The 22,572-nt window shown below is 39.7% G+C and overlaps 1 protein-coding gene across 1 annotated transcript in view; it reads right to left on the bottom strand.

Moving 5' to 3' along the window:
* The window catches only part of APAF1 (apoptotic peptidase activating factor 1), an 89,677-nt gene that overhangs the window by 13,202 nt on the left and 53,903 nt on the right, over positions 1-22,572 (bottom strand). Inside the window, exons 18-22 of the mRNA XM_050749319.1 lie at positions 21,317-21,445; positions 18,197-18,322; positions 15,870-15,989; positions 12,968-13,084; positions 7,346-7,471 (exon numbers count right to left, since the gene is read on the bottom strand). Of these exons, the coding sequence (XP_050605276.1) occupies positions 7,346-7,471; positions 12,968-13,084; positions 15,870-15,989; positions 18,197-18,322; positions 21,317-21,445 (618 nt within the window). The remainder of the gene's footprint in view (positions 1-7,345; positions 7,472-12,967; positions 13,085-15,869; positions 15,990-18,196; positions 18,323-21,316; positions 21,446-22,572) is intronic.

Raw genomic sequence — 22,572 nt, 5'->3', positions numbered from 1 at the left:
GCTGGGGAAGTCTACAGATCCTGGCTCAACTGAAGCTGGCCTAGGAAGGTCAGTTGATCAAAGCAGCTTCAAACCAGAACACAGAGTTTCCAAGGTTCAAAAGGTTCAAATATCTCAGCTATCCCCCAATACAATCCTCAAAATGACAGAAGTGAGAAGGCATTGTTTTTCACGTGCAGCTTCAGGAGGAGCTCCTCAGACATAAGGAAAGGTGTGGGGGGATTGAAATAACATGAGTAACTAGCACAAAATACGCATACAAATGAATCTGAGACACAGAGGTACACAGAACAAAAGTTTATTTTTATGCTATGTCCATGTAAAGGGCATCTCTTAATTACTAAATCAAAGCAACTGTATTTAGAGCTTTATTAATACTTGACTTCAAATTAACTTACTTAACAAATGTTTATTTAGTACCTATATGCAAAGCAAATATGAATCAAACAAGGATCTAGCATAAAGAAACTTAAGAGCTTAGCAAAGAAAATGAGAAATACAAGAAACCCCCAAAAAAATCCTACAATATAAGATACAATGATAGAGATAAAAGTTCTGTGAAAGTCAAAAAAAGTAATTGCTTAGAGAAAATTTGGTGGAGATAACACATTCAAAGTAGGCTTGAGGAATGGGTTGAAAGTGTGATTCACAAACTGAGAAGGGTTCTTCAAAGGGAATAAATGTTGGAGTTAAAGTATAGGAGCAGGGAAACGTCAAAAGGGGCCTGCTCATGGTTCCATCCAACTAGAGCATACGAGACGCAGAAGAAACAGAAGAGAAAAAAGGTTGGGAAGGTATCCAAAGAAACAGCCCCATGGGCCTGATGAAGCCAAAATTCTGAGGTATGGGCAAACAGGCCAGCTCCAAAAGAATAAAAAGATAAAGAAAAAGCAGCCACCACTACAGGTATGCATATGAGTAACATTCTGAGTCTAGCTTTTTACTGGCCAATGTTAAACAGCAGAAATATCTTTAATCAGACCTAGGCAAAATCTTAAAAGAAATGACATCTCTTCTTCCCCTTTTTTTACTTCTTTTACCACCACATTTAGCAGTCGCCCTCCCCACCAAGCCCTGGCTTTCAGATCTCATCTTCTGCCTCAGAATGCTCATTCACAGAAGCAGGATATCAGGAGCATAGGGTCTTGCATGCAAGCAAGAGAACTTTAGAAGACAAACTGGAAGTGAGAGTAATTCTAAAGAGAATGAATTAGTAATTTTCAAATTTTAAGAACCCAATGAGATATGCTGGGGGAAGGGGGAGAAATGGAGGCTTTTCTGGCTTCCCAAATCAGACCAGAGAGGAAGGGCACCCCATGTGACTAAGCATAAAAGACCTTAGTCCATTTCTACTAGGAACCTCCTGGCTCTCTCCTCCCCATTTCCGGGCTTTACTGAACTGGAGGATCAATGGCTATGCTGAACAGCTCCTCCTAGTTTACAGACACTGCCTGTTCTAGCTTTGCCTGATTCAATGTTCATTTCTAACTTAGTATCTTACTTCTGCCCTCTGCATCAAGAACTCAGACAGCCTTCCTAAGCAGATATAATGAAGAATCTGACAACCACTGAGGGCAGATTAGGAATAGCCTTTGCAGCTTTTGTTACAAAAGGTTTCTGACTAGGCAATGATGATGAGTGATTTTTTGTTGTTGTTGTTGTTGGACTGAACATACTGTGCTAACTGAATAACCTTAATATCACTAAACTTCCACCACCATTAGTCAAATGTAAAAGTTGAGTCTGGGGATGTCTCTATCATTGACTATGTTTGCAGTGTATATATACTTGTAGAATTTTTTCAGCTATATGAATAAAATTTAAATTGTAGAAATGCTAAGGAAACTTTTCTTTTCTTTTTGAGACAGAGTTTTGCTGTCTCCCAGGCTGGAGTGCAGTGGTGGGATCTCAGCTCACTGCAAGCTCCGCCTCCCGGGTTCACGCCATTCTCCTGCCTCAGCCTCCTGAGTAGCTGGGACTACGGGTGCCCACCACCACACCTGGCTAATTTTTTTGTATTTTTTAGTAGAGACAGGGTTTCACCGTGTTAGCCAGGATGGTCTCAATCTCCTGACCTCGTGATCCACCCGCCTCGGCCTCCCAAAGTGCTGGGATTACAGGTGTGAGCCACCACGCCTGGCCGGAAACGTTTCATACCAGCAAGAACTAACATAGTCTTATATACTGGCTCATGTAAGCATGGGTAATACTTGGCCTTTATTTACCTCAAGGTAAAGGATCAAAAACTACCAAAGTAGACCTCAATTTTCACAATCCTAAGAGCGATAATCAGGTGAGTTGATTCTTCAAATTTTGGCAATAACTTCAGCTTAGCAAAGATTTACAGAACCCTTACTGCATTCCAGGCATTGGGGATACAAAGATGATTAAAACAAACCTCCATATAATCATTTACAAAAACTTTAAAAAACGAAAACAAAACCCAACCAGTCATTTCTTGAAAATATCTGCAGAGTTTTATTCCATTTAAAACACTTACATTAAATGTAAGAAGTATTCTGAGTAGAACAGAAAAAGAGGAAGAAACACAACTACTTATTTCTATAATATAATATCATATTTCTAAATATAATCTAACTCCTTTTCTAAAAATATTTCTAGAAATTATTCTTCCCACTAGCTGAGAATACCTGAAATCGTCAAGCTGGTCATAAAAACCTTATGAATTTAACTTTTGATAGAAAACTACATAGTATACAATGTCTCAAAAGAACTTCATCAAATGTAGTTTTTAGTTTTACCCATTTCAAAGACATCTGGAGAGGAAGAAAGGTGACTATTACACTGAGTTTTACAGCTAGAACACCAGTGTCATGGGAGCCTATAACAAATAAGTTTCTGCACTGAAGCCAAATTTCATTCGAAACATACTCCTTCCTAGGACTCAGACATAACATTAAAAGATCTTTTCCCAAAACCGTTTTTAACAATATAATTAAATATTGCCACCATAAGCAATATATATACACAAATAAAAGAATATAATAGCTTCCATTGAACATATGCATTATTGAACATATGCATTATCTCCTTCACTTCTAAAGCCCTACTAAAATGGCAAGGTCAAAAGAATGAGAAAGGAGATAACAGCAACAAAATCTGGGAGGCTGGAAAGCAGGAGAATGGTAACTGACTCAGCAAAGTCAAGAAAACAGAATCCTAAAGGCATTAGAAAAAGTCAAAAGCAGCCAGGCACGGTGGCCATGCCTGTAATCCCAGCACTTTGGGAGGCTGAGGTGGGAGGATCACAAGGTCAAGAGATCGAGACCGTCCTGGTCAACATGGTGAAACTCCATCTCCACTAAAAAAATAAAAAAATAAAAAAAATTAGCCGGGCATGGTGGCACATGCCTGTAGTCCCAGCTACTCAGGAGGCTGAGGCAGGGGAATCGCTTGAACCCAGGAGGTGGAGGCTACAGTGAGCCGAGATCGTGCCACTGCACTTCAGCCTGGCAACAGAGCAAGACTGTTTCAAAAAAAAAGTAAAGAAAAGAAAAGAAAAAGTCTAAAGCAACAAAATCGGCATTATGAACTCCCAAAATGCTCAAAAATGGAAGGTACTAAGTATACCCAAAGGAGGAAATGAGGGTGGGGCTAAGAATATAAGTATTAGGAATTAGGAGGCAGAGAATCCTGATAGCCACATGGTGTTCACCAGAAAGTGCAATGGACCAACTAGAGAAGAGTAGCAGACACTGAGTGTGAGGGGGCTGGGTACAGTCTGGAAGGACTGGAGCAATGTGAGCCTTGTGAGCTGATAAAATTAACCAGGACAACCCTACAATGAGGAGAAACCACAGGGAATAGAATCCAAATGGAGTATAACAAGGATAAGGGCAACAAAAGAAAGAGAAGGTCCAAATAACTGTGAGGGAAGGAGATGGAGCAAAGAGATCTCCTAAGAACAAGGCCATTATATATTTGAGATGGGGATTTGCTCTGTTGCCCAGGCTGGAGTGCAGTAGCATGATCATAGCTCACTCCAGCCTGGACCTCCTAGGCTCAAGTGATCCTCCAACCTCAGCCTCCTGAGTAGCTGGGATTACAGGCATGCACTACCACACCTGGCTAATTTATTTTATTTTGTAGAGGTGGGGTCTTGCTGTATTGTGCAGACTGGTCTCTAACTCCTGGCCTCAAGCAATCCTTCCACCTCAGACTCCCAAAGTGTTGGGATTAAAGATGTGAGCCACTGCGCCCAGTAAGGCCATATTTTTAATGCCTCATGAAAACAAGAGAAGGAGCTGCAGACCTGTGAAGCTAGAAATGCTGGACCTCCCCACTCCTCCAAGGAGTTTAGGAAACTTGATTTCATATAAAAAAAAAAAAAAGAAGGCCAGGCACGGTGGCTCACACCTGTAATCCTAGCACTTTGGGAGGCCAAGGTGAGCAGATCACTTGAGATCAGGAGTTCAAGACCAGCCTGGCCAACATGGTGAAACCCTGTCTCTACTAAAAATACAAAAAATTAGCTGTGTGTGGTGTCAGGTGCCTGTAATTCCAGCTACTCAGGAGGCTGAGGCAGAAGAATCACTTGAACCTCGGAGGTGGAGGTTTCAGTGAGCAGAGATTGCACCACTGCACTCCAGCCTGGGCAATAAAGCAAGACTGTCTCAAAAAAAAAGAAAAAAGAAAAGAATTGCTGCTGAATCCCAAAGTTATTATGAGAAAAAAGGGAAGAAAGTAGACAGACAGTGACAGCAAACTAGAAAGAAGAATCTCAGAATTTAAGGGCACCAGCACAACTCAGGGTAGAATTACAATTCTGATAACGAGGGATCAAGGGAAGGTTTACATACTAAATGTTGAGATCCAACATCTATTAATACTTCCTGTTCTCTTCCCCAACTTAGCTCTAAGAACCTGCCAGCCAGGTTTATCCTCCAGGCAAGAGACCAGAAAATTCCTCTCTAGGAATCTGAGGAGACCAAGACAAAAGACCTGAAGATACTCACAATAAAGGTTCCCCTTTCAGATCACCTTTTAGAGAAGATCTCAGTCAACACACAGAGCTTTCAGCCAGTTGTTTAGTATACATCTCTGGTAGCCAATACCACTGAGAGCTAAGGAGGCCTTCAAAATAGGAGGTCAAAACAACCGAACAGAAAAAAGCAACTTGGAGGGAACAGCAACTATGCAGCAAAATAAAAATTTATGGGGAAAAAAATTATATATATAAGCCAGGCACAGTGGCTCATGCCTGTAATTCCAGCACATTGGGAGGCCAAGGTAGGTGGATCACCTGAGATCCAGAGTTTAAGATCAGCCTTACCAACATGATGAAACCCCATCTCTACTAAATATACAAAAATTAGCTGGGTGTGGTGGTGCATGCCTGTAATCCCAGATAATCAGGAGGCTGAGGCAGGAAAATTGCTTGAACCTGGGAGGCGGGGGTTGCGGTGAGCCAAGGTGGCACCATTGCACTCCAGCCTGGGCAAGAAGAGTGAAACTCCATCTCAAAAAAACAAAAAAAAAAATTACACATATATGTGTGTGTGTGTGCATGTGTGTGTGTGTAATTTCTATATATATTATATATATTTATTTACCTGTCTGTGTGTATATCTCCTCAGAGAGATAAAATATTCTATCTACAAAATAAGAATTTAATGCATTAGAAATATAATAGTAGAAATGAAAATCTCAATAAAATGGCTGGAAGGCAAAACTGAGGAAAACTCCCAGAAAACAGAGCACAGTAGGCCAGGTGCAGGGGCTCACGCCTGTAATCCCAGCACTTTGGGACGCCGAGGCGGGAGGATCATGAGGTCAGGAGTTCGAGACCAGCCTGGCCAGCATGGTGAAATCTCACCTCTACTAAAAAAATACAAAAAAAATAGCCTAGCATAGTGGCATGCGCCTGTAATCCCAGCTACTCAGGACGCTGAGGCAAGAGAACTGCTTGAACCCAGGAGGCAGAGGTTGCAGTGAGCCAAGATCACACCACTGCACTCCAGCCTGGGCAACAGAGTGAGACTCCATCTCAAAAAAAAAAAAAAAAAAGAATAGAAAAGAAAAGAAAAGAAAGCACAGTATAAAAAGATGAAATGTGGAAAAAGAAAACTAGATTATCGGTCCAGGAGATCTAACATCTGAATAATGGTTGTTACAAAAAGAAAAAGCAAACTGGAACAAAAAGGAAAGAATCAAAGAAATAATCCAACTTCCATGAATTGAAAAACATAGGTTTCCAAATTGAGAAGGAAGACTGAATGTCCAAAACAATTAATAAAAACTAACACCACAGTATATCATCAGGAAATTTCAAAATTCTGGGGACAAAATGAATACCCTAAAATCTTCCAGAGAGAAAGATTAGGCAGCAAAATGGCTTCAGACTTTTCAACATGAACTTTGGAACTTGGAAGAAAATGGAGCAATGTCTTCAAAGTTTTAGTGTAAAATAATCTCCAACTGCACCCAAAGGTCAAATTTTCCTACACTGCATTAAGACAAAAAACGCATTCACAGTACCCTTAGTACACAGTGATCATAATAACAGGAAGGATCTAAACAAAATTTCGTCATAATTGGGATAAATGGATTGATAAATGAGTGTCTGTGAACGGGTGCATGCACATAAGCTGAAGGCAGGACAGGTGGGAGAAGGAAAAAAGCGACATCTTCCTGTAGGGAATTCGGTAGGTAACTTCTCAAATGGTAAAATCAAGAAGAGCACTATAAGCATGCCATACAGAGGCATGAAGGTAATATCAAAAGAAACATCTAAAAGCTAAAAGTGGTGCCTCTGGAGAATGAGAAATGGGGGAAAGGGTCTATTTTTCATAATAAATCTTGTAAAACTATTTGAATTTTAAAACAATGTGCTTTGGGACTTTAATAATCAAATAAATGTTAAAAGAATATATAGTAAGCTTAGGCCTCCATATCCACAATTCTTTATTATGTCAAACTATTCTCTTTTCACAGAATTTCATTCCTGTAATAAACATCTTGTTCTTAAAAGGAAAGAATGAAATGATTTCCATTGGATTTTACTACTGTAAAGAAAAATAAAGAGAAATTACATAAATGTGGCAAAAAGTATACTTACTGATACAAATCCAAATACCAAGGCAGGCAAGAAAATGTAAACAAACCCTTCATTTTCAAAATAAACACCCTTCCAACAGAGGGTTCTAAGACAAACTGTCTGTCTCACCCACAGAAAAATATGAAACACCAATCATCTAAGCCCATGTGCATAATCTGAATGTATGCCCAAAGCAATGTGCTTAAAATATACATCAGATTTTAGACATAATCATAGTGTTCATTTTAGAATCAGCATTAAATATGTTGAGTTCAACCTCCCTCTCACCTGAATTGCAGAATCATCAGAACTTGAAATAAGTGTCTTCTCATCGGCTGTGAACTGGATGTGCCATACAGTTTTCTTGTGCCGAATCCTGGACTGGAAGATTCTATTGTTTACAAGTTCTAAAATCTTCAAAGCAGAAAAAGACAGAAAATTAATCTGAAGAATCTAAGCAACACATAGGCATTACACCCCAAAGATATTAAACTTAAATTAGACTAGAGGGTACAGAATTTCCATCTGGTGCTTTCACCCTAATTAAAAACAAATGAATGTCACATATATATGCACACATGTATGCATACATGCCAACATATTACACCCTAAAATAAAACACTCACTGCAATCATCAGACAGCAGTAGGAACCAGTGGGTCCTTCTGATTACTCAACTCCCCACTTCATCAAACAAGTGGCTGTCTAGGCTCGCCCTCCAAAAAAAAAAGACATTTAAGATGGATATGAGAGAAGAAAGTAAGTCCTGGATGGCAAATTCTTCATAAAACAACACAAACAAGGGAAGATAAAAGATGATGAGGGAGACAGGTAAAGGAAAAGAGGATACGCGAAGGCTGGTGGGCAGTGCAATGAGAATACTTAAGAGGGCCAAAGACTAATAATACTCCAAATAAAAGTAGTAACAAATTCAAAAGATAATAACTATGTCCAAAAAAAAAAAAGGCTTTCAAATGAACTCATACCAAAAAAATAACAAAAAGAGAGGAAATATGTTTCATGGACCAAATTAAAATGTACTCAAAAAAGCCTAAGGAAAATACAGATGATGCTAAAGCAGGAGATTCCAGAAACTCAAACCTAACCCACATGTCTGGAAGAAAAGTCCCTTGAAAACAAAGGGGAATTGTGTGAATGAGAACCTTCCTAAATAAGCAGGATGAATGATCTCACAAACCCTATAAGGCAAGGGCAGAATAGCATAAGAGTTGAGCACATAACCTCAGAGATCTGGGTTTGAATCCTAGCTCTGCCACTTATTGATTGTATGAAAATTGTGGAAATAAGAGTTGAGACAACTTTACAACAAGAATAACACCACCGAACATCCAGGATGTTATAATTCAACAAAAAAACCCCATCATCTCAGCCCAAAATCTCCTTAAGCTGATAAGCAACTTCAGCAAAGTCTCAGGATACAAAATCAATGAGAAAAAATCACAAGCATTCTTATACACCAATAACAGACAAACAAAGAGCCAAATCATGAGTGAACTCCCATTCACAACTGCTTCAAAGAGAATAAAATAGCTAGAAATCCAACTTACAAGGGATGTGAAGGACCTCTTCAAGGAGAACTACAAACCACTGCTCAACAAAATAAAAGAGGACACAAACAAATGAACATTCCATGCTCATGGATAGGAAGAATCAATATCGTGAAAATGGCCATACTGCCCAAGGTAATTTACAGATTCAATGCCATCCCCATCAAGCTACCAATGACTTTCTTCACAGAATTGGAAAAAACTACTTTAAAGTTCATATGAAACCAAAAAAGAGCCCGCATTGCCAAGACAATCCTAAGCCAAAAGAACAAAGCTGGAGGCATCACGCTACCTGACTTCAAACTGTACTACAAGGCTACAGTGACCAAAACGGCATGGTACTGGTACCAAAACAGAGATATAGACCAATGGAACAGAAGAGGGCCCTCAGAAATAATACCACACATCTACAACCATCTGATCTTTGACTAACCTGACAAAAACAAGCAATAGGGAAAGGTTTCCCTATTTAATAAATGGTGCTGGGGAAACTGGCTAGCCATATGTAGAAAGCTGAAACTGGATCCCTTCCTTACACCTTATACAAAAATTAATTCAAGATGGAATAAGGACTTAAATGCTAGACCTAAAACCATAAAAACCCTAGAAGAAAACCTAGGCAATACCATTCGGGACATAGGCATGGGCAAGGACTTCATGTCTAAAACACCAAACGCAATGGCAACAAAAGCCAAAATCGACAAATGGGATCTAATTAAACTAAACAGCTTCGGCACAGCAAAAGAAACTACCATCAGAGTGAAGAGGCAAACTACAGAATGGGAAAAAATTTTTGCAATCTACCCATCTGACAAAGGGCTAATATCCAGAGTCTACAAAGAACTTAAACTTACAAGAAATAATCCCATCAAAAAGTGGGTGAAGGATATGAACAGACACTTCTCAAAAGAAGACATTTATGCAACCAACAGACACATGAAAAAATGCTTGTCATCACTGGCCATCAGAGAAATGCAAATCAAAACCGCAGTGAGATACCGTCTCACACCAGTTAGAATGATGACCATTAAAAAGTCAGGAAACAGGCCGGGCGCGGTGGCTCAAGCCTGTAATCCCAGCACTTTGGGAGACCGAGACGGGCGGATCACGAGTTCAGGAGATCGAGACCATCCTGGCTAACACGGTGAAACCCCGTCTCTAATAAAATACAAAAAAAATTAGCCGGGCGAGGTGGCGGGCGCCTGTACTCCCAGCTACTCGGGAGGCTGAGGCAGGAGAATGGCGTGAACCCGGGAGGCGGGGCTTGCAGTGAGCTGAGATCCGGCCACTGCACTCCAGCCTGGGCAACAGAGCTAGACTCCGTCTCAAAAAAAAAAAAAAAAAGTCAGGAAACAGCAGGTGCTGGAGAGGATGTGGAGAAATAGGAACACTTTTACACTGTTGGTGGGACTGTAAACTAGTTCAACCATTGTAGAAAACAGTGTGGCAATTCCTCAAGGATCTAGAACTAGAAATACCATATGACCCAGCCATCCTATTACTGGGAATATACCCAAAGGATTATAAATCATGCTGCTATAAAGACACATGCACACATATGTTTATTGCAGCACTATTCACAGTAGCAAAGACTTGGAATCAACCCAAATGTCCATCAATGATAGACTGGATTAAGAAAATGTGGCACAGGCCGGGCGCGGTGGCTCAAGCCTGTAATCCCAGCACTTTGGGAGGCCGAGGCGGGTGGATCACGAGGTCAGGAGATCGAGACTATCCTGGCTAACATGGTGAAACCCCGTCTCTACTAAAAATACAAAAAACTAGCCGGGCGTGGTGGCGGGCGCCTGTAGTCCCAGCTACTTGGGAGGCTGAGGCGGGAGAATGGCGTGAACCCGGGAGGCGGAGCTTGCAGTGAGCCGAGATCACGCCTCTGCACTCCAGCCTGGGAGACACAGCGAGACTCCATCTCAAAAAAAAAAAAAAAAAAGAAAAGAAAATGTGGCACATATACACCATGGAATACTATGCAGCCATAAAAAAGGATAAGTTCATGTCCTTTGTAGGGACATGGATGAAGCTGGAAACCATCATTCTCAGCAAACTATCAGAAGGAGAAAAAACCAAACACCGCATGTTCTCACTCATAGGTGGGAATTGAACAATGAGATCACTTGGACACAGGAAGAGGAACATCACACACCGGGGCCTGTTGTGGGGTGGGGGGAGTGGGGAGGGATAGCATTAGGAGATATACCTAATGTAAATGACGAGTTAATGGGTACAGCACACCAACATGACACATATATACATATGTAACAAACCTGCACGTTGTGCACATGTACCCTAGAAATTAAAGTATAATAAAAAAAAAATTCAATGAGAGCATCTGGCACAGTAAACAGTTAATAAATGGTAGTTGCTATTATTTGATGATATGGGGCTACACCATACAAAACTGCCACTTTATAGGTAAATATTGGTAATTTCACATGGTTCATTATTATTTATATTATTTGATGACTTTGAGGTAACTAACGATGTGAATGAAGCACATATGTGTGTTTCTTTTTAAACTATCTAAAAGACTTATTTTAAGATAGATGGTAAAAATGAAAAGAATGTGGTACTGACTTGACATCAAGGTTAAGATAAAAGGGAAACTAAGGACTCTTTAAGAATAAATAATAATACACAACAGTTTGAGAGATAAGCCTGAGACGGAAGTCTAAGGTTCACCTGTAAATATACAATTATCCCTTGCTTAAGAAATACATATCCATGATGTATTTTCTCAGAATAGTACACATCTTAACAAATGATAAATAAATTTTTCACAATAATAAGGAGAAGACAAAGCCTGAATTCTCAATCCATGACACAAGGGTCATGGCAAATATATAAGAGTATAGAAATCACTGTCTAAAAGCTTCCTTCTTCACTTTGTGTCTAAACATATAGTCTCTTCTCTGTGGGGCAATATGGACTAGAGAATATTTGTGTAATTCCTTAAGAAAATGAATCCAAAGTAAAATACTGTGGCCAGTGCCATAAGTAATTGGTTAAAAAATAATTCCCAGATGCCTGGTGAGAAAAAGTGAAAGAAGGAACCAATGTTTTTGGTATAAAACATTAAAATATAATGGTTTTTAAAACCATTATAAAGCTAGAGAAAATGTACTTTTGTGAATTTCACTTGTGATAAAGACAATATTTTTACCCAAAATGCCTTTTATTATACTACATTTTTTGCCTTGCAACATGTTTCTATTTTTACTTATTTGGTCTTGTTAGATAAATTAAGGATTTCAGGTGGTGAACTGAGGTACTTCTGCCACCAAAAGTAGAACAGCAAGGATTGGTGAAGCAGGCAAGCACAGGCAGCCCTGCACCAATATTCCCCATGAGCCTTATCAGTACCAAAATGGAAACAACTTATACCCCATATGGCTGGGCTTCTAAGAAGAGGAGAAAAAAGTGCTCTTTGCATAGTTAGCGAAATCTTGATAGATAGTGGTTGATATATGTGGAGAACAGCCACACAACTAAGTAAAGAATAAGGAACATAAAAAGACAAAAAGCATGAGAAACAGTAATAAAGGAAATCTGAAAAATATACAGCCAACTGGATAAGATGATTTTTAGTTTAACAGAACGATGACTAATAGATCACAGAAAGATTTATTTAGTATAAAAGTGTATAATAGGCTGGGTGTGATAGCTCACGCCTATAATCCCAGCACTCTGGGAGGCCAAGATGGGCAGATCACTTGAGCCCAAGCGTTTAAGGCCAGCCTGGGCAACACTGGTGAAACCTCCATCTCTACAAAAACAGAAAAAGTAGCTGTGTGTAGTGGTGCATATCTGAAGTCCCAGTTACTCAGGAGGCCGTGGTGGGAGGATTCCTTGAGCCCAGGAGGCGAAGGTTGCAGTGAGTCAAGATTGGGCCACTGCACTCCAGGCTGGGCAACAAGGTGAGATCCTATCTCAAAAAATAAAGTATGCAATAGCCAGGCACAGTGGCTCCCATGCCCATAATCCCAACACTTTGGGAGGCTGAGGCAGGACAATCGCTTAAACCCAGGAGTTTGAGACCAGCCTGGACAATATAGGGGACCCCATCTCTACAAAAAGTAAAAAAATTATTCAGGCATGGTGATACACACCTGTAGTCCCAGCTACTCAGGAGGCTTAAGTGGGAGAATCACTTCCGGTCAAGCTGCAGTCAGCTGTGATCATGTCACTGCACTCAGCATGGGTGACACAGCAAGACCCCATTTCAAAAATAAAAATAAATAAAAATAGAAGTGCACAATGCCAGACATATAATTAGTTTTAATTAACTAATTCTGTACAGAAAGATTCTGAAGACTAGCACTGAATACCTCAATGGTTCCATTTTCGTCTCCAAATGCAATGTACTGAAGATGCGGACTTAAGCAACAGCAGCTAACTTGAGCTTCAGTCAGATAATCAATCTGACCTGTTTTTCCATTAATGAGCTAATGAAAAATGAGGCAAAATCAGTTATTAGGCTGTAAGAGCAGATTTTGTTCTTTAGAACAGAGGCTTCAATTGAAAAATAAATAAATAAAACACAGAAAATAACCAACAAGAGTTCTCAGGGGAACAACAAAGCCATATCCTAGTCTCAGCAGCTGCATTTAGCACTTCACACTTTCATTTCATTCCACTTTGGTGGTTCAAATACATTTTCATAAAATAAAACGAGCATTACAAGGTTTAAAAAGCAGCTGCTGTGCCCGCCACCTGAGACACATCTGTCTGATTTGTAATCCCACAGCCAGCTCCACACCCTGTTTTCCATTTCTTCACAAAGCCCGCTTTTAATAGGGCTATCGTTTGTTAAAATATACTTTTCTGCTACATTTCAAAGCTGTTGGTCAAACAAGACTGAGACAGACATAAAAAGACAAATTAAAACGGGGCTGATATCCTACAAATCACTCACAAAACAGTGTAAATTAAGATTCTTTCTCTTGGAGCGGGGGCAGTGAGGACAATGGAGAAGAACTCATAAGCATAATTTGCGTAGCTGAATTTACAATGCTTAAACAAAGATTACCTAATTTCATAATCTGTACCAATGCTTAAATCCCATGAATTATGATGCTTTATCACTCATTTAAAACATGTGACCTGGGAAAATATCTCTGAAGCTTAAATCAATTGTCAGATACCTCTCTCTAACTTAGTGTCATAAACTAAAACTCTTGAATTATTTTTCAACATGAAATAAGCAGTCATCTTTGTTTCTGGTACAAAGATTACAGTCAATCAATCACAGGTAGCTTTTCCTTAACATTATTTTACCTAGCATGTTTTTATCTACTAGACATTCAAAATGAAAATTGAACTACGAAGAACTGAACATCTTCCTTCTCTCAAAAATTAATTTCAAGAGCTCTCTAAGTAGAAACTAAAAAATGTTCTATTCACTTAAATGAAACTGTTAAGTTTATCCTCTAAACTCTCCCACAACCACTGTCATAGAATGATATCTTTATAGACAGATGACTTTTTAAGTCTCACAGTTACAACAGTCATTAAAGAAAGGTTGCACAAATTTAATAAAGGAAATACAAGCATGAGGACACTAAATTTGACAAAAAAACTGGAGTGGAAATATCCCAAGTGGAAGAATCAGCTTTCTAAAAAACAGTTAATGAGAAATTCACATTGAATTCCACATCCCAATTCACCCCAGAAGTACTGTGTATTAGGAGCTCCTAATCAGCATATTGAGGACAATAGTAAAACTTGTAAAATCAAAGCAAGCCATATTCAGCGGTGACTTACAGCTTGATTTTGACACCCACAGTAAACAAGAAGTTACCACATGCCAAGCGATTTACTCCCAGTATCTACTCCTGAATTTGGATTCTACTTTGACCCTGTAACTAGCTCAGAGACTGTAAGATGAAAAGGACCTTAAAAACTGAGGCTCAAAGTGGTAGCACATGCCTGTAGTCCCAGCTACTCGGGAGGCTGAGGCATGAGAATCTCTTGAACCCAGGAGGTGGAGGTTGCAGTGAGCCAAGATCATGCCACTGCACCCCAGCCTAGGCAACAGAGAGAGACTATCTCAAAAGAAAAACAAAAGCAAGAAAATTAGCCCTCACTATGAAAGGGTTTCTGTCCTTCTCAATCCTATGTCTCAGGGAATCCTCAGGGCAAGGGAGAATGTCCCACCAGTTCACATTAAAGCCATGCCACCTCCTGCCCTTCTTATCTGGCTGCTTGCTCTTACCACCTCTCTTAGCCACAAGTCACAGTCACATGCTGTCAGCTCCACATGCTGACACCTTCAATGGTCCATACTCTGCTGTTCTACTTGGGCTGACCAATATATAGATAGCCTCTTGTGTTTGATCTTCCATGAGGCACCTGCTTTTTCTTGCTGCCACTATCTACACTATCACCACTTCCAGGACATCTCTGTCAATGCAATGACACCTTATTTAGCCACCAGCACAGTGGTGCCAACCTGCTCTTGAACTCCAGTGCTCCTTAGGGCATCTGCTCTTACGGCATCTGTTACCACCACTCTGAGCTCCTGGAATGGTATATTCCTCTGCCATTGGATCTTTGGGACTCCTTTTCTCTTCAGCCAGTTGAGAAATGCCTTCCTCTCATGTGTCCCACTCTTTGTTGGGGGGTACAGGGAGAACAGGCTAGAGTAGTGCTGTTTGGATCCCTAAGCAACACAGTTCTTTCAATTTTACTACACAACCCTTTCCTCCTTAGGGGCAAAAATAAGCATTCAATAAATATCTACTTAACAAAGGTGTGTGTAAATGAATGAACAGGCGTACTTCAGTATGTAAAGCCCAGGTCCTTTCACCTCAGTTCCAATCACTCAGACTCCTTCCTCATCTAAAGTGACTTCTGTTCTTTCAAAGACCCTGGAATCCTTCCCTTTTAAAAATGCTTCTATATGCTCATCCCCCTTGCACACATGTCTGAATCATTCTTGTAGACAACATGAGTTTGTCCTCATGGTATTCTTAGACTCCACGCAAATCAAAGAATGTGATCATAGATACCAACAGAAGAGCAGTGAGATGAGGAATTATCTAATTTAATTCTAAATATAAGCATATCTGAGCCTCAGCTCGAGACCCACATATATTTATTTAACCAATGTCTACTGGACAACTGTTAGATATAAAATAATTATGTTTAATCCCAGGTCCAAAAACAAGAAAAACTGAATAGAAAATTCAACCAAAACAATTTTCCAATTGTTTTCTAAAAAATACTCACTTGCAGACGTCTTATATGGTCAACTGCAAGGACCATCACTTCATTTTCTTGAAACACAACATCTACTTCTTGCTTTAACATTATAGCAGAGTTCTTACATACTTTCTTTGTCTCCCAGAGCTGAGTAAGAGATAAAGAAATTATCATTCCATCTCTGAAATTACATGTCTTCATCTTAAAGTAAGAGACAAACTATGTTTCACATAAAATACCTATGATGCTAGAAAGGTTTCAATATTAGATTATGATCCAAAAATAAATATTTATTAACACAATCTATAGTAAGATGCAGTTAGTATTAAGAGTTATGGGCTCCAGAGTCAAAATTCCTCAGTATGAATTCTACTTCTACCTAAAGTTGTAACTTCAGGCAGGTTGCTTAACCCAGTGTTACTCAAAGATAAGGACCTCCTGCTAGTTCTCAAACTGTTTGATACCAATCCACAAGATAAGAAGTTTGGGCCAGACACAGTGGCTCACACCTGTAATCCCAGCACTTTGGGAGGCCAAGGCGGGTGGATCACCTGAGGTCAGGAGTTCGAGACCAGTCTGACTAACATGGTGAAATCCCGTTTCTACTAAAAATACAAAACTTGGCCGGGCGTGGTGGTGTGCACCTGTAGTCCCAGCTACTCAGGAGGCTGAGACAGGAGAATTGCTTGAACCTGGGAGGCAGAGGTTGCAGTGAGCCAAGATCGTGCCACTGCACTCCAGCCTGGGTGACAGAGTGAGACTCCATGACAAAAAAGAAAAAAAGAAGTTTGCACCAGAATGTAAATCAACTACATCACTAAACACACTGTAACTGTGCCTAGTGATGCAGCTTATTTCATTTCAAGAAGACTTTCTTGATGAAGAAAGCAGCGTGTTGATTTATATTCTGGCTCAAGCTCACTGAGACTGGCATGTTAAGTACCACTGACTTTTCTCAGTCCTTCTGTGCCTGTTTTCTTATCTGCAAAAGGGACTATTGTGAGAATTAGTAAATTCATATGTGTATATATATAGTACTTTGCATAACATCTTGAATATAGTAAGCACTGAATTCATTTTAGCTATAATTCATATAAAATGCTGTATTTGGATGCCTTGGGGACCAGCCATGGTTCCTGGACTCAAAGAGCTTATAATATAAGATGTATCAATAAGCCGGAGAAGCAGTGGAGTGTTGGAAATAAGGGGTAAATCATATCTGTATTTAAATTCAAGTCAAAATTTGATGAGCACCACTAGAAAATGACATAGAATTAGATGGCATTAAGAGAGACAGGCAATCCTGGCTAACACGGTGAAACCCTGTCTCTACTAAAAAATACAAAAAAACCAGCCAGGCGAGGTAGCGGGCGCCTGTAGTCCCAGCTACTCGGGAGGCTGAGGCAGGAGAATGGCATAAACCCGGGAGGCAGAGCTTGCAGTGAGCCGAGATCCGGCCACTGCACTCCAGCTTGGGCGACAGAGCCAGACTCCGTCTCAAAAAAAAAAAAAAAAAAAAAAAAGAGAGAGAGAGACAGGCATTCTCCCCAAATAGAGAAGGCTTGAGGGGACTTATAGAATGGTTAGGATTTCAACAAATAGAGATGCAGGTAAGTAGGGCATTCCAAATACAAGAAACCACTTAAGGAAAAGCACAGAAGCAGGCAACTACGGAGTGCTTGGGAAAATGTGAGCAGTCCAGTATTGGTTCCCTGTAGGAATAAACTGGAAGACAGACTGGAGCAGAATGAGGCCATGCTGTAGAGAAGCTTAATGGCAGACACAGAAGTATATATTTACTTTGGTAGACGAGGGAGCCATTATCTATTTTTGAGCAAAAATGACATGACTATATTGTACATGAAAAAAAGTATCTTAGAAGCTGCATGCAGAAAAGCAAGAAAGAATACTTGTGGCAGAGACTCATACAACAAGAGAAGTAACAGGTAACAAAGTCCTGAACTTGGGTAGCAGAAATAGAAAGGTAGAGATAATAATCGAAAATGAAAAGGTAGACTCTCTTAGAATCGGGAAGTAATTGGATGCAGGAATTCAAGGTAAAGAAAAGGGTCAAAATTTTTTCTGAGGAATCAAATGCAGTATTTTAAATTAACCAAAATACAGTTTAATCATTGAAGTTCCCACAGCACCTGGCCCATGGTAATCCTCATGAACATGTAGTGAATGAATGAGACTGTTACAGTCCATATAATAGTACTTTTCCAGGGTGAATAGGAGTATAGTACTAGTTTCCTATTTTGCTTACCTCAGTGCTACCCATCAATTTCTTGGTTTGCAAGAGGTTTAGCTCACTATCAGGAAATGTTCAAACTGAAAATCTCAATATTTCTCACCCTGATTGTCTGGTCATCAGAAGATGTCAAAAATGATGATCCATCAGGAGAAAACTTCACACCATGAACCCAACTTAAATGTCCTCTGCAATCAGCCACCTTTGAACACGAGTCTATATTCCACAACTACAGAATAAACACAGCATATAGGAAATCACATACATAGGTATTGTGAAGATAGCAAAAACATTGAAAATAGCAAGAATGAGCCAGCAATACCACTTCAATGAATAATTGCTCAAAAACACACTATCAAAACTACAAAATGTCTTATGAAGAAGATTATTTAGTGCATCATTGTTTCTTATAGCAAAATACTAGGAAACTAAATACCCATCAATAGGGAACCAACTGAATAAACTACATTAATCACATAATGGCATATCATGCAGCCGTTAAAAAGAATGAGAAAAGCACCTTGATGACAACAAATCTCTAGGATATACTGTTAACAGAAAAAAAGCAAAGTGCAGAAGAGTCTATATACTATACAGTACTATCTTTTATTTGAGATGGAAAAATATGTACAAGAACATATAGAAGGATACACATATGGATATATATATATATGCCTATAGATATCTGCTTATATATGCAAGAAATATTGGACAGTTAAACCAATAATAGAAAATAGTTACATATGCAGGGAAGGAGGGAGAGAGAGGCGAAGGGATAGGGATGAAAGCAAGACTTCTCTGAATATAACTCATTATAAAACTTTGACTTTGGAATCATGCAAATACTTTATCACTTAAAAAAATCAATCCAAAAAATAATAGGATGAACATAAGCAGCTTCCATATTCAGATTCTTTTCCACTAATACTGTCATCTAACCTTCATTTCAACTGACTGTAAAACCTACAATAAATTAACACAGTAATTGTAACATGTCCACATTTCTCTTGTTATTCATGCTTATTACCATGTCTACCAGCAGCCTGGTATTTTGTCCTGGGTTCTGCTGTAAATTACTCTAATATATTCAAGTCTAATGAAGTACCATATGTGACTGAGTTCCTCTCATTACACTTTAAATTACAAAACCACTTTATCATTTCAGAACTAGCATGGACAAAACAAGTACCTCATCATAGGCCCAGTGACTGGTTTTCGTTCAGTGAGTTCTATGGTTATGAACTAATTGTATGAAATTTTCTCTGCCTTTTCTCTAGAGTCCAAGCTGGGACATAAAGAGCTAAAGGCCAAAAATAAAAGTGGTTCCACAACTGAAGATCTCTCTTAAGAAACTGAAAATCTCCCTTGAGAATCCTCCCCTCTCTTCCCACTTTCTTCTCCCCATCTCTCTCCCAGCATTTCTTTGTCACTCAGAGCCTCCAGAACTGAGTCCCTATATTTCAAGAGGGAGAATACTGTTTCATTGTTTCCTGGAGATTGCTAAGGATGGCAGAGGGCAAGGACTTTAGAAGTGACAAGAAAGGCTGAAAGAGGGGTTGCTACTTAGTACTGTTTCTAAAAATCCTAACAAACGCTCCACATTTACCTTGAGGATCTACACATAAGGTTCAAGATCTCCTAGGAGATCTAAAACCCAATAAACCCCAGCACTTTGGGAGGCTGAGGCAAGTGGGTCACTTGAGGTCAGGAGTTTGAGACCACCCTGGCCAACATGAAACCCCATCTCCACTAAAAATACAAAAACAATACAAAAAAAAAAATTAGCCAGGCATGCTGGTGGGCACCTGTAATCCCAGCTACTTGGAAGGCTAAGGCAAGAGAATAGCTTGAACCCGGGAGGTGGAGGTTGCAGTGAGTCAAGATTACGACACTACACTCCTGCCTGGGTGACAGAGAGAGACTCTGTCTCAAAAACAAAATAACACAAAATACTTCCAATTCAAAGCCTCTGCCCAAGAAAACACTGCCCACAGCACCCCACTTCTTCCCGCTGCTTCGGACAGGACTAGAGCTTTTTCACACTCCCTGCCTCTGTGTGCAATGGGAAGAGTCTCAGCAGAGAAGTTCTTCAGTGTCACATGCACTGCTGCACCAAGAATTAGGAGAAGCCTATGGAGCTCATGCCCTCACTCTCACCTGTGCCTCCATGTTGAAGGGCTACAGCTTAGCAACTCTCCCCCAACACCTTCGCAGTAATGGGCAAGGCTGGCAAACTCACTAAAATTTGCTAAATAAGCAGAGAACATTGAAGAAGTGCTTGCAGTAGTCATGGCTCCCTTGATGAGGAACCTGTGAACCAAGTGAACTTCCCTATTTTCCAAAAGGCCCATACCCATCTTCTTGGAACTGTGATCTCAAGGGGTTTCAAACTACCTGGTGGTAAAAACCAACCTGAGGAATAAAGAGTAAGAAAGCTTGGAAAAACTAATCTATCTTTGGCCAGGCATGGTGAGACACCTGTAATCCCAGCATTTTGGGAGGCCAAGGCGGGAGTATTGCTTGAGGCCAAGAGTTCAAGACCAGCCTGGGCAACACAGTGAGAACCCCATCTCTATTAAAAAAAAACAAACAAAAAAAGCACTAATCCATCTTTGAAGGAAAAAAATAATTCACTACTTTATGAAAAAACTAATACAGCAATTCACTGGGTGGAATTCTTCCAGGGCCAGCTAGGTATACATTCTGAACAGAAAACTTAACAGGTAAGTACAAAATTATAAAAAAGTAATTTATATGAGTTATTTTATTCATTAGTCCCTGGCAATGAACATCCTATCTTATCCTACCCAATGATCTAAGAAATCTGAACTGGACTCATCTCTCACCACCTCTTTTAAGAAGAAAAGAGTCTGTGCCTATACTGTTTAAGAAATGTCACATATCTATACTGGATAAGAGATGTCATGTTTCATGACCAGAAGTCATTCCATTGTTTTCCCAGTTCCTGGCACATGTTAGGCATTCAGCAAATGCTTGCTGAATTCCCTGTCATACTGTCAAATCAAGTCTGTAATCACTGTTAAAATAATAAAGCTGGCTATGTGGTTTAATATCCCAAAGTTAGAGGTCATTAGGCTATAAAGAAAATACTCTACAATTTCTCAAGCAAGGCTCCTCAGCAGTTAATGGTTTAAGCTGTCCATTCTCTGTCATCCTTTATCTCTGGAAACCCAGGCTTCACAGAATAAATTCAACTACTCACCTCTACACAGTACTGGGACAAAGCAACCACTGCCAAATGGTTTTGCGGGGAGAAGTCACAGTACTGGATGGTGCTGTGATGGCCCGTGTGGATTTCTCCTAATAGGCCACTGGTATGAATGTCAAAAAGCTGTCAACATAAATAGAGATACTTATGAAGGTAAAATATTTTAAGAGATAAGCTATTCTAATATCCTGCCATTTCAAATATAAGTCCTGAAAAAATATGACAATTACTGATAACTGGCATAATTATTGACAGTCATAAACAAAATATGGATCAATATACATATACTTTTAAAATATTGCTCATCTTAAAACATATTTTTTTTATTATACCTTAAGTTCTAGGGTACATGTGCATAACGTGCAGGTTTGTTACATATGTATACATGTGCCATGTTGGTGTGCTGCACCCATCAACTCATCAGCACCCATCAACTCGTCATTTACATCAGGTATAACTCCCAATGCCATCCTTCCCCCGCCCCCTCCCCATAATAGGCCCCCGTGTGTGATGTTCCCCTTCCTGTGTCCAAGTGATCTCATTGTTCAATTCCCACCTATGAGTGAGAACATGCGGTGTTTGGTTTTCTGTTCTTGCAATAGTTTGCTGAGAATGATGGTTTCCAGCTGCATCCATGTCCCTACAAAGGACATGAACTCATCCCTTTTTATGGCTGCATAGTATTCCATGGTGTATATGTGCCACATTTTCTTAATCCAGTCTGTCACTGATGGACATTTGGGTTGATTCCAAGTCTTTGCTATTGTGAATAGTGCTGCAATAAACATACGTGTGTATGTGTCTTTATAGCAGCATGACTTATAATCCTTTGGGTATATACCCAGCAATAGGATGGCTGGGTCATATGGTATTTCTAGTTCTAGATCCTTGAGGAATCGCCATACTGTTTTCCACAATGGTTGAACTAGTTTACAATCCCACCAACAGTGTAAAAGTGTTCCTATTTCTCCACATCCTCTCCAGCACCTGCTGTTTCCTGACTTTTTAATGACTGCCATTCTAACTGGTGTGATATGGTATCTCATTGTGGTTTTGATTTGCATCTCTCTGATGGCCAGTGATGATGAGCATTTTTTCATGTGTCTGTTGGCTGTATGAATGTCTTCTTTTGAGAAATGTCTGTTCATATCCTTTGCCCACTTTTTGATGGGGTTGTTTGTTTTTATCTTGTAAATTTGTTTGAGTTCCTTGTAGGTTCTGGATATTAGCCCTTTGTCAGATGAATAGAT

The sequence above is a fragment of the Macaca thibetana genome, chromosome 11, assembly GCF_024542745.1.
Source record: "Macaca thibetana thibetana isolate TM-01 chromosome 11, ASM2454274v1, whole genome shotgun sequence".
NCBI classification, from domain to species: domain Eukaryota; kingdom Metazoa; phylum Chordata; class Mammalia; order Primates; family Cercopithecidae; genus Macaca; species Macaca thibetana.
This window is presented reverse-complemented; position numbering and strand designations above follow the sequence as displayed.